Source organism: Eucyclogobius newberryi, unplaced genomic scaffold (assembly GCF_026437365.1).
Source record: "Eucyclogobius newberryi isolate DKJ021-1_F unplaced genomic scaffold, fEucNew1.0.hap1 SCAF_11, whole genome shotgun sequence".
NCBI classification, from domain to species: Eukaryota; Metazoa; Chordata; class Actinopteri; order Gobiiformes; family Gobiidae; genus Eucyclogobius; species Eucyclogobius newberryi.
The window spans coordinates 26,044,802-26,057,513 of NW_027315735.1; the positions used below are offsets into that span (position 1 = coordinate 26,044,802).

Below are 12,712 nucleotides of genomic sequence, written 5' to 3' on the forward strand. Positions count from 1 at the left end.
CATAGTTATTATCATTCATTATTTGTGTGTGTGTAGCACCATTTCCAAGCCAGTCCACTTTATTTACACAGCACATTTTACAAACAAAAGCCGTAATCAAACCGTAAACAGGATACAAACAACAGCACAAAAAATATATATCTTACGTAGTTTACTTTTAAACTCAGCCCAAAACACAGACGTCCTCCTGTCCTGACCCAACTTCGCAGGAATCTACAATTAGTCCATATATGGGTCGGCCACAGTGAGCCACACCACGCCCTGAGGACCTCCCGCTCTCCCCCGGCCTTGTTGTGTCCTGTGACCGCTGCAGAAGCCAGGAAGTCCCCCCCCCCCCCCCCCCCCCCCCCCCCCCATCGCTCCGTGCGTGTCATCCATTGTTGGGAAAGAGACAGACGTCGAAACAGGATTTTACCGAAACTTCTGAGGTAATTCATCCACGATCGACTCGAGCTTCTAGTCGCGGACGAGTTTGTACACGCGTACTAGTTTCAGTCGCGGACGTGTGGATCGTCCGGGACAAAAGTAGAAGCGGAAGTAGCGGCGGTGAAACAAAAAGGGTGGAAAACTTTTGAGGAATTCCATAGTGTCTCTCCTCCATTTTGAACTTTTAAACTTTACTTTTGATCCAGTGCTCGGGGGTGAGTTGCGTGTTGTCCTGTCGTTCGTTGTGTCCAATTGTCGTGCGTGAGCTTGAAGTTCATCCGCGTAGAGCTTGTGACTAGTTTGTAAACGGCTTATCGCGGCTTTCGTTGCGGTGTTGTGTCTGTTAGCATTAGCTTTAGCCACCCACTTTACAGTAAGCTACTCTACTTGTACACTCTCTTTTTATGACGTGTTTGAGTTAAGAGCTGATAGATATTGTCAACGTGCGCAAAACTTTCAAGTCTTTCTGTGCAATTCTGACGTGTTATTTACATAAACGTGAGACTTAAAGGGTGTCAATTCTACAAACAACAAAAAGCAAAAGCCAAGTGAAGCTAACACCGAGTTAGCACTGTACCTCAATAGGTGTGGACCCGCCCTTGATAACACGTTGCTCTACATCACGTACTAAAAACAAAGTTCCATCTTTTATGACATGTTTTGGACTTTTATTTCCGGATTAACCGTTAAACTACGCCGCTTTGTGACGATTGACACTTGTTGCACTTGAGACGGGGCCAGAAAATGTGGAAAGAAGTGGCGAAGACGAAACACCGAAGAAGAAGATGGGGAGGAGGAAGAAGAAGAGGATCTCATGTGCGTGGAATTCGTAGGCTTTGAACTGAAGAATAAAGTCTAAAGAATAAAGTCTAAACATCAGAGAAGACCTACAGAATAAAGTCTCGTGGGCTTTGAACTGAAGAACGAAGTCTAAAGGATTAAAGAATAAAGTCTAAAGAATAAAGTCTGGTGGTAATGTAACACTTGGATACCAACTGTCAACGTGCATAGAAGGTCAAAGCACTGGAAGAACAACAACAGGACTACGACAAAGTCTGGGGAATAAAATCTGGCGGTAATGTAACACTTGGATACCAACTGTCTGCTTTTGGGGAGTCAGAGTGATCAGAGTGACGAGATGGGGGTGGGGGTGGTCTCCTGTCCTCGTCCAGTCTCGTAGACGCACGGCTACCAAGCAGCGACATCAGTGGAAATATTAAAGCCTAAAGAATAAAGCTGTACGGTGGAAGCACCGAACGTCAAAGAAGGAGAGGAAGATGAAGAAGAGTCTCCCTGGAATAAAGCCGGTCGGTCTCTGAAAGTCTGAGGAATAAAGCCTGGAAGTCAAGGCACTGGAAGAAGAACTTTTAGGACTACGACAAAGTCTAAGGAATAAAGTCTGGCGGTAATGCAACACTCGGATGTCAACCGCCATAAAACAACAACAACAACAACAACAACTATTCTAGTCACAAAGACATATCATGACCTCATGGGCTTTGTAACACCAAAGCAATGGAAGGAGTTCTTTTACGGACTACGACAGTCTGAGGACTACGAAAAGTCTGAGGAATAAAGTCTGGCGGTAATGCAACAATTGGATGCCAACCGCCATAAAACAACAACAACTGTCAACGTGCATAGAAGGTCAAAGCACTGGAAGAACAACTTTTAGGACTACGACAAAGTCTGGGGAATAAAGTCTGGCGGTAATGCAACACTCGGATGCCAACCGCCATAAAACAACAACAACAAGAAGCTGCTGCCGTCTGCTCAGTTTGACGAGGTTTTCCGGTAAAAGCGTTTTCTGCAGGATTTCAAGTTTATTGAAATAATACGTTTCGTTTACAGTGGACTAGAGCAAGGTTATTTGATATTACAGTTCCTTATGTTTACTCGTATGTGTTTTAGAACTGATTTGGAGTAAATGTGAAATTGCTTATCTTATATTATCTTATCTTATCTCTACTTTCATGTCATTGTAGCTTCACTCAGGCCTCTGAACTCTCTCCAAGTTGATCAATTTATTGTAACTACATAATCGTAAACTACTTTGGTAATCGAATGATCATTATCTGGGCTTTACCCAGACTTCTGAACATGCCATGTGACTATTGTTAATCTGGGTAAAAAACTAAAAAACATACATTTGCGGGACGTTAGCGTTTTAAACAATGGCTTTTTTGAAATATAATCACTCAATCAAGCGATTATCAAAGTAATCACAGCCTTAACACTGACCAGTGTATTTTTCTCCAAATTCTATCTTCGCTTCTGAAAGCGGGCAGCCCTGGGGGTTTGCTGATTATCCCTGCCCCTCTGTGTTTGATAGGTAATCAATGGAGTTGCAGTCGCAGTCTGAAAAGAGAAATCGAAATGTAGGCCAGTGTGTAACTGTGCTCGGCCACGCACCATCATTTTGTGAGGACAGGGCCGAAGGGCTCTGCCTTTAGTCATTAGGTGTGAACTCTAACAGTTTACGCCAATTTGTTGCTCAAAACTGGACAGAAATAAAGCGCGTCTCAAAACCACTTTTTCTTTTCAAAGCACAAAAACATATTTAAAATGCCGAATTTAATTGACCAATGTTTTTCCTGAAATATACAAACACTGGGATGTAGTGATTATTTGTTTTAATCATATTCTTTACTTATTCACAAGCTTCAGGGCAACGTCTCAATATATTCACCGGAGGGCTGTATTCTGCTTGGGTGGATTGTGCCTCTGGGCGCTGAGTTTGCTGGGCAGCGTTAGTCGACAGGACAGCAGGATGTGTCTTCAGGCTATTGAAGAAAATGCCTTACTGGTAACTAATATATCTTTGATCTGTTTTGTTCCAGGATTGTAACAGCCACAATGTCAACTATCAACACAGCAAACATCAACTTCAAGTGGGATCCAAAGAGCCTGGAAATCCGCACTCTAGCTGTGGAGAGGCTGCTGGAGCCTTTAGTCACGCAGGTGAAACAAATCTGTATAATATTTTGTGATAAGGAAGCATATCAGGTTCATATTCAATATTATTTTACAAGCAATGTGAGTCTAAAATGATGTAGATTGTCGATGTTGACAGCAATTTCTCACTCGCTGTTGACTTATAAGATAACATTGAATAAACATTTGCAGATAAAATGGAAACACATTTGAACAGACAATGACCTTTTTGTTATCTGTTCCCAAACTCTGTATTTGTGTCCGGGCTTTAGGTCACCACGTTGGTTAACTCCAGCAACAAAGGCCCATCCAACAAGAAGAAGGGGCGCTCCAAAAAGGCCCATGTTTTGGCTGCTTCGGTGGAAAGTGCCACAGAGAACTTTTTGGAGAAAGGAGAGAAGATTGCAAAGGAGAGCCAGTTTCTCAAAGATGAGCTCACCGCGGCCGTGGAAGATGTCCGCAAGCAAGGTATGAAAACACGCTTAATGCAGCCATGTCTCTGCTTCCCTGACTGTACTGAGTGCCTCTTAAGATTGGAGAAATCATAAATAACTTATAAGCTATGTACATATCATCGGCCTCTAAAAAAATAATCTCTTTGTGAATGACGTATTAGTTTCTTTTTGGATGTTTGGGCAGCCCTGTAATAGATTCATTCTAGCTGCGGGTAGACGTTTCGCATTCATTTGATGAATTAGGCTGCTGGTGTCTGTCTTTCTGTTGGGATCCAATTTAAGAATGCCTCAACCCTCAAGTGCATTGATTCTTTTTAGTGAAAGAGTAAAGGCGCTAAATTGTTATCTGTCCACTGTCTGTGTGCTCCTCGTGCTTATTTCTTTTGACCGACTTCATTCTTTGTTTGAAGTACATAATGCAAGATAAAGCTTTTACCAGTTTTTTTTTTTACATCAATAATAGCTACAGAAATATGACGGTATCAAACAAACTAGAAAATGTTTCAAATGTCCTTGAATCTTTTCATTATACTACATTTTATACTACATATTTCTCTATATTCATGAATTAATTATAACCTGGCTTGCTTCAGATTGATCTGTGCCTCAAGTGACTTCTTCACATAAATCAATCTGGAAAGTCTCTGGCCGAAAGCTGTTGGGATGTTTAAAAAACTCGTCACGCTGATTGGTCGAAGCGTGACGACAGCGGAAGAAGCTGAAAAATAAGAATTGTGTTAAATCCAGTGGTCAGAAAAGCGCAGTCTTGTTTCTTACAAATGCATAAGTATAATTTCTCTCAAAATGGGCAGAATAATCATGATCGTTGCTATAATCAAGCAGCCCTAGATCATTAAAGTATATTAATTTATATATTTATATTAATTTAAATTTCCTATAAGTTATCTATCCTTTTCCTCTATCTACCTGCGTTGCAGCAACAAAATTTCCCCATGTGTGGACAATAAAGGAATATCTTATCTTCTCTTATCTTAATATAAAGATACAAAAGTTCTTTACAAGGACTAAGAATTAGAATTGTGGCATGTTAAAATGTGTCACGTTTTCCCAACAGAAAACTGTCGCCTTGATCACAAAACAACTTCAATAAGTTGTTTTATACTAATCTATTAGGTTTTATCAGATGAAATGTTTTTCTTCCAAGCAAGACAGACCGAGGTGTTGTGTATTTATTGCACGTTGTCAGTCCCACTCGCTGAGCCGTTAACACGCGCCGTTTGAAAAAGGTCAGACATGTTACGTTTTCAAATGCTGCTGCTTTGTACCGGTTTTTGGTTATTGATGCGTTCAGTGAAACCTGTTTGTTGTTTTCAAACGGCACGTTGCTTTGGTAGCGCAACCAGATTTCTCCTCTGCTGCAACATGCCCAGTGAAGCATTCAGACCACACTTCCTTTATTACTCCCACTTTTGTAAATCACGTCTTCCTGCGCCGCATGTGGAGTCGATTTAGTCATTGGCTTGTTGATCATATCGAATTGTTTGTCATCTTCATTAAAGTAGTCAGAATAATCATTGTTCAAGCTGAGACCAAATCTCTTTGATTTCAGCCGTGAGCCTCCCAAAATGTAATTGTATCGTTTGTTCTCTGCAAAAGGAAATGGCAAGCCTGGGCAGGAAGCTTGAAAGGTACATTGTGTGACTTTCTGTGTAGTTTGGGAGAAGATTGGTAACAGTGTGCCAAACATACAAATGATGCGTTTAGTCCACTGTGATAACTAAATTACTTCCATTTGTTTGTAGCCACTGTGTGATTGTCGCCGAAGCTCTTCAGATGTCACTGACTGTTTATTTAAATGCCCTCTGTCCTGTGGGAATCAGACCCATACACCAGTCAATTTCCAATTCAATTTCATGCCTCCCACAAGAGTCGGGATTCCGCGGTCAAATCAGCCGCCGGTGGAATTACCATTTGTCTTGCAATGGCAGGTTTCATCATGTAACAAGTTTCATTTTATTCCTTTTGTGCCGCCGATATCTGTCGCCGGTGTGACACGCCAGAGGACCACAGAGACCGGGGGAGCTGTGGCCGCAGGACGACTGTTATCGCCGGTGTCAGTGTGTACGCGCGCTGCTCCCCCCCACCCCCACGCCCTCCCCCCGGTGCCCGGCGTGCGCAGAGCGGAGGTAGATGACATGTCAGCAGATAGCCCGCACACCGCTCCGGGCCCGGGGATTCACTGGAGTTGTGCGAAAGCTGCCACAGGGCTGGAATTCACTGAGCGTTGTTAGCTGGTGCCTGGGCCTGGCTGTCAGCAATGCCAAGCTGCTCGGTGGCGCGTGCCTGGACTTATAATACAGCCATTGAGGACGCTCGCACCGCACCCCCCCTGGACAGAGCGCGCGCTTCCACCCAGCTGTGGCTCATCAGCGCTTTTTAAAGACAACACTGATCACAGCCGCATCACTCGCTGTTTAATTGTAATAAAAACTACTCTCTTATCCATTTTACGTGACGCCTGCCTTCTACTGTTGTTCTAATCACGAGCGCGCACTCTTGTCCTTGCTCTCGCCGCTGCCCTTCCTCCCGTCTGCGTCTGTCGTCCCCGCTGCTCGCCCCCCCCGCATTGTGTGATGCACATTTTAATCATTTCAGCGTTCTTGTGGCGGGCCGCAGGTAAGCCTCAGATGGATGAGAGTTTATTAAAGGCGCGCTGATCGCTATCTGCCCCCTGAAAATGGCCTTATTGATTTTGTCTGCGGGGGGGGGCTGCATTGTGTTTTTGAGTTGTGTGCGTTGTCGATCATTTGCACAAGCGGCCGCGGTGCGCTGCTGGCGACGGAATCGGCGTCGGATCTTTGTTTTGGGGATTGATTCGTGTAATTGTTATCCTGTTATGTTCTGTAAAGTGTTATATCTGCACTGTTTTTTACCAGCAAGCCATTACTCATCCACTAAAAAGGTTTGTGATTTGCTTTGTCAGAGAAAACAAACTATTTAACCAGAACATATTTTTTCATTTCAGTTCAAATTTATTTTCTCCAGACTTGTGAAATTGCTACATCGTGCATTTAAACTCTATTTAGAAAATTATGATTAACATTTTAATTTAATTTCTTGACAATTTGACAAGGGTACTTCTCTAATTTAGTTTGGTAATGAAAAAGTATCGGTTGCAGCCCCTACACAAGGCGTTCTTGCGGGAAGCCGTGTATTTCATTACATATAATATTTTACGATGACAGTTGCTGCTGATGCGGCACCACAAAACGCCACTGGCACCTCTGCCTCACACTCAAAGCACTTTTTGGTCGATTTGACAGACTCCCTGCACCACAGTTCAGACAACACGGACCCACGCTCTCTCAGATTGTACTGTTTTATTTTACTCAATGATCCATGAATCAGGAAGGTTTGGAACATATTAATTCCTATTTAATCCTCTTTAATATCTTGCCTCTTATAAAACACTTTCTAGGGACAGGTTGTGTAATCAGCATTTGTTAAGCAAATGCATAAAGTGTTATTACTTGAGGGGGGTGCTAGGTACAGGCCTGGGTCGTTCAGTGACTCTAATTTTTAATAAAACCAAAGCTGCCTCTGTCAGCGTTTCTCACGTTGTCAAATTGGCCCCAGTGAGAATCTTTTTTGCGGGTTGCTATTTTACTGTCCCGTCTCTGTCATACCATCCCCCTAAATGAATGATATCATCCCCTCAAACAGGAAGACTTTTAGAATATTCATTATGCCTTTTTAATATTTGCTCTTCCTGCGTTTTGCTAAACACATCTATTTTAAGTGCACATCCTCCTTTTCAAACTAATAATGTGACTTGGCTGAACACATCTCATAACAAATCTATTTGAAGTGAAAATGAAGCTGAATTAATTTACTTCTGACTTGTTTTTGAGAACAGAAGGCCAAACGGGTTCAATAAACATTTGCTTTTTTGAGTACACAAACGAGGCGAGGAGGAGTTATCTATACCCTGGCAGGGAGTCGGCATTGCAGACAAAGATATTTATTCAGTTTTAAATTTGAGGTTAAATTTGGCCATGTTTCCCCTGAAGTCAGCCATTTGCAGATTTACTGTGGTGGTGATATTGTGAGTCCACCGCAGTGTTTGATGGTCCTATCTGGACAAACCTGAAGGGCGTCGTTTGTCTGCGTCACGGCTCGTATATGAAGATGGACAGGGTATCATGGTCGCAAAATGGTTTATGTGGAACACAATCATCCCAGCAGCAGTGACCACGACAGAGCTAGAAATGGTGAATGATCATCCAGTGGTTGAGGCATGATTCTTCGGTCCGTGATGACGGTAGATGGACTGTAAAAGGCTGGACGAATGACATGTGGGCTTATTGTCGTTGCTTTGTATTTTTTGTAGTGCAAGTAGGAGTCCCCATTGCCTGTTTGTGTGCGTGTGCGTGTGTATATGAATGACTAAAATGAACAATATTGGATTATATGGATTATCCCGCTGACATTGTTCAGACGAAATGTGCTGAAACGTGCCTCTTTAAATGTCCCGAGGTTCAAGCAGCACACGAGCGAACGGATTGTAAAATTAGCCACAAAAAAAACCTTTGCGTCACTATTGTATCCCACCTCTAATTCCCACTTTCTAAAGCTGGGCCGACAAGCGTTTGCCTGTCGCTCTTGTGCGTGGCTGCTCTGTCGGTTGATCAAGATATATACTTTTTCTTTTTATCAGCTCGTCAATTTTTCAATTTGCTCTCAACCAGTACAAAAACGAGCTGTAGGCTAAATAAAGAATGAAATCATCACCACAAGAAAGATCCTTTTTGTGAAGCTGTTCTCGACTATAAATCTTGCTCAATTAGACATGCCCTGTGTGTCGATTTAATTGACCCAACAGGGGATTGTAACTGGGAAAAAGCTGTCAAAAGTATTAGGAACTCAAGCAAAGGACCCTACAGCCCTTCAATATTGCACTATTTATTGCTCTGAACAGAAGTGTGGGAAACGAACACTCACACATTTTGACATTGTGGTTGATAACATTGAGTTATTGTATGCGCTATTGTTCTTTCTAGGTGATGCTATGAGGACTGCTTCAGGTGAATTCGCGGAGGACCCTTGCTCTTCCGTTAAGAGGGGGAACATGGTCCGAGCGGCCAGAGCCCTTCTGTCCGCCGTCACACACTTGCTGGTGCTGGCAGACATGGCTGATGTCTACAGGCTGCTTCTGCAACTTAAACTGGTACTGCGAGCAACATTTAAAAACAAAACAAAAACGATAATGCTATTGTCTGGTCAAGGATCTCATGTGTTGCCGTTTGCAATTGAGCATTTTGCGCGTCCGTCCACAGGTGGAGGAGAGCCTGGTGAAAGTGCGCAATGCCGGAACTGAGCAGGACCTTGGGATCCAGTACAAGGCTTTGAAGCCAGAGGTGGACAAGCTGAACGCGATGGCAGCCAAGAGACAGCAGGTAATGTAGGGACAAACCGCAAGGTCAGTCGGAAGAGCCACACGCCGAAGCCAAAGCTGACACATCCACACGAATGTGCAGCAGTGCAATACAGAGTTTAGTTTGATTCGTGCTTAGGGACCTCGAGATAGTTCCTTTAATCAATAAAATTCAAGCAATCATGTCAAATACTTTTTTTAATCAACTGTTTGAATGTCTATATCATTACTTTTGCATTCAAAACGTTTAATTTCATAACTAGTAACAAATGCTCAGCTGATAAACTTGTGAATGACGGCAAATTAAAGATTTCACAGTTTGTCGTAGTGTCAGTAATGTAACGTAAATGTTTATAAAATCGTGCGGTTTCTTCTCAAATTAATCGAAACGTTAAACTTTGATATCGTGACGTGTATTAGCGATTTTACACTAAGATGATAAAAAGGCTAATGGAGATCATGCATTATCGTTGGCATACGTTAAGTCTACTGCCACCACAGAACATGAACGATAAAGTCTGATTCCAATTTGACCGCTGTCTCTTTTCATTACGGCTTCATTTTTCGTTTTAGTACATTTCTTTTCTAAGTGCAAATTTTCCTGACGTGATGATAATAGCTGATTTTGTGTGGGAACCGCTTGTAATTTCCTTATTGTTCCGAAATATTCATGAGAATCACCCGTTTGAATCCCCTTTGAATTTCCTTTTTAATTTGTGGGCTGTTTTTGTTCTAGTTAATAAATGGCGCTGCCGTCTCCCGTTCCCTTTTTCTAATGTAACTGCGATCACATCTGAACCCCCGCACATTAAATTGCTAAGGCACATTCTAATGGGCTGATTATGAGTGTGCTGTGTTACCGCAGGGAACGGGAATAAATCTGGGTCATCTAAAACAAACTCTGTCACACTTCCAGTCTTCACAAGGCCGTGACAGACTCATTTTTGAATGGAAGTACATTAGCTGCCGCCCCCTGTAAGTACACCGCTGTCGGCCTCACCCCTCGCTCACCCTGTTGCCCCGCTCCTTCTCTCTGATCCGTCCCATTAGGAGCTGAAGGACGTGCAGCACAAGGACCAAATGGCGGCGGCTCGCGGGATCCTGCAGAGGAACATCCCCATGCTGTACACCGCGTCCCGGGCCTGTCTCCAGCACCCCGACGTGGCCGCCTACAAGGCCAACCGCGACCTGATCTACAAGCAGCTGCAGCACGCCGTCTCGGGCATCTCCAACGCCGCCCAGGCCACCGCCTCCGAAGACTCTGCCTTCAACCAGCCGGCGGTGGGCGGGGAGCTGGCCATCGCCATCAACAACTTTGACGTGAGTTTAGTGATGAGTCGGCTGCCCTCGCTCACCTCGGCGGCGGTCTTGATCTCTTACTTGTGACAGGTTTGAAATGTTAAGTAGCACAAAATGGTTATCAACAAAAAAAGAGTCTGGGCACGGAATGACTAATGAGAAAGAAAATTGGAGGGCTCAGGGTCAAGATGTAAATCACGGGTGAGTTATGTGGACAAATTGGGGCAGTGCTGTGGGACACGCTGGATGTTACCCTGAGTTACTTAAGCTGTAGCTGAAAGATGGACACTTTGCAAGAACTGTTTGGGCATGGACTGAAATGATTTACAGCAGATCTTTAATATTCATACCGTGGTAATTTTGTTAATTTAAAAGACGACTGTATAGAAAAGTTTAAAGCTGTCAGTAGTGTTGACACACAACACCATCACAATAACAGCGGGATAAAAGGTGCACCTAATCAGCCTAATGCTGCCTCGTGCGGTGAATGCAAAAATGATTACGCTCTAAAGTGACTTTACCTTCAGGTGGAGACATTATATTTGTGATGCTGTTTGAGAAGTTTGAAAGAACAGCACTTGGGGTTGTGGTCTTAAAATGGCAGAACTTTGTGATATAATCAAAGTATATTTCCAAACACTGTATATAATATACTATTTCGAGTTCAAAATATGATTTGTCACATACTGAATAACCAATGATAACTTGATCCAGGCCTGTCATGATAATTGCTATATTGACTGATCTTCAGTAAATGAAAGTTGGAACAATATTTTTAGCGGCTCAAAATGTATTTTGCATACAAGGAAAACTTGTCTTTAGTTTTTGTCTGTCTTTGACATTTGAGCTGTAGAGCAGGGCTTTCCAAACATTTTTTATCAATATCCCTCGGTGTGATCCCTCATTTGCCATTTTGTGCCGCGGCTCCTGAAACTGCTGTGCTATTTGACCGCGCCGTTTTAGACCGCTCCGGGTTAAGGATAGGGTTAAGGTTAGGGTCAGGGTTAGGGTTAGGGTTAGCTATGAGGCTATATGGCAGTGCCGCGGTTCCTGAAACTGCTGGGCCATTTGACTGTGCCGCGGCTCTGCAGCCACAGCCTTTTGAAAAACAAGGATCTCTAGTTCTCAGACTAGATCTGCAGATTGAGAATGAAAACGGTGTCCAGATGACCACAACTGATTATTTTTCTACAATAAAGCTAAACCAAAAGTAGTGGCCTAGACCCAAGTCTTGACCAACTCAAGCACTACATTGGTGCCTAAATCCCGGTCATAATGATTCTGCCTTGGAAAGGCTTGTCCTGATACACTTTTTCCACAGATGATATATTGCCTGTATTATCTCAAATAAACAAATAAACCAAGGACCAGTTCGATCAAATTTCCTGAAGCCAATGTCCAGACATTCACAGGGTCTCTTCATTTGCTATAAAATGTTATTTTAGTCTGCCAATTAATTTGATATCTGGTAATGATGGCATGAAATTAAATATTTTATTGTTTTTTAAAAGTTGATTAGAGGTAGAATATAAAGCTGTCATGTGGGGAGGAGAATCTCTCATCTGACTAAAACTGCATGTAGTGTTGTGATTGGCTGATCTGCATTACATGCAGGAGGAGGAGAAGCTGCTGCACCATCACCAGTGTGCATCAAGCTCAAAACACACAAATAGCCCTCTAAATATTAGGCATTCTGTCAGAAGAGAGTGAGTCACAGCAGGGATGTGCACACGCTCCTCAAAAAAAAATGCAAACATATGTTGCAAAGTGGTCAGTGTGTGCACCACTTCTTTATTTAGTCCGATAATAACAGGCACCAGACCAGGACTGATCTCATGCTAAAGTTAAAGTACAGCCGTGGCTTTTGCACTGCCTTTACTTCGTGATCACCAGTGAAGCCAACACACGCACACATTTATCGAGGTTCAAAATGTCATCATTATTTTTTCGAGTGATGAGTCTCTAGTTAGTTGTTGTGACAGCCCTAGCGTTGGATTTATATAGCACTTTTTGAACACAAAGGCACTTTAGCTTGCATTAGATATTCACTCCATATTCCAAGTAAGAACCACTAATTTGTCTTCCGAGTAGTATCAAACTTTGTGAAACGTGGCCTATTCATAACTGTCATGACTGCGTTTGTATTAGTTTAATTAGAGGTGTAGCTGCCCTGCACATTAGCACACAGCCTTATGAATAAACA

The 12,712-nt window shown here is 42.9% G+C and overlaps 1 protein-coding gene across 2 annotated transcripts in view; it reads left to right on the forward strand.

The window, feature by feature from the left end:
• The first annotated feature begins 272 nt into the window (after positions 1–272).
• ctnna1 (catenin (cadherin-associated protein), alpha 1) overlaps positions 273–12,712 on the forward strand; it is a 67,693-nt gene continuing 55,253 nt past the window's right edge. The window contains exons 1-6 of one of the 2 annotated variants that reach the window (XM_072439767.1): positions 273–428; positions 3,267–3,387; positions 3,633–3,828; positions 8,837–9,003; positions 9,113–9,232; positions 10,261–10,530. In XM_072439767.1, the coding sequence (XP_072295868.1) occupies positions 3,283–3,387; positions 3,633–3,828; positions 8,837–9,003; positions 9,113–9,232; positions 10,261–10,530 (858 nt within the window). In that variant the 5' untranslated portion in view covers positions 273–428; positions 3,267–3,282. Of the gene's footprint in view, positions 429–495; positions 642–3,266; positions 3,388–3,632; positions 3,829–8,836; positions 9,004–9,112; positions 9,233–10,260; positions 10,531–12,712 lie in introns of those variants that run through there. The other variant, XM_072439768.1, reaches the window with a different exon arrangement.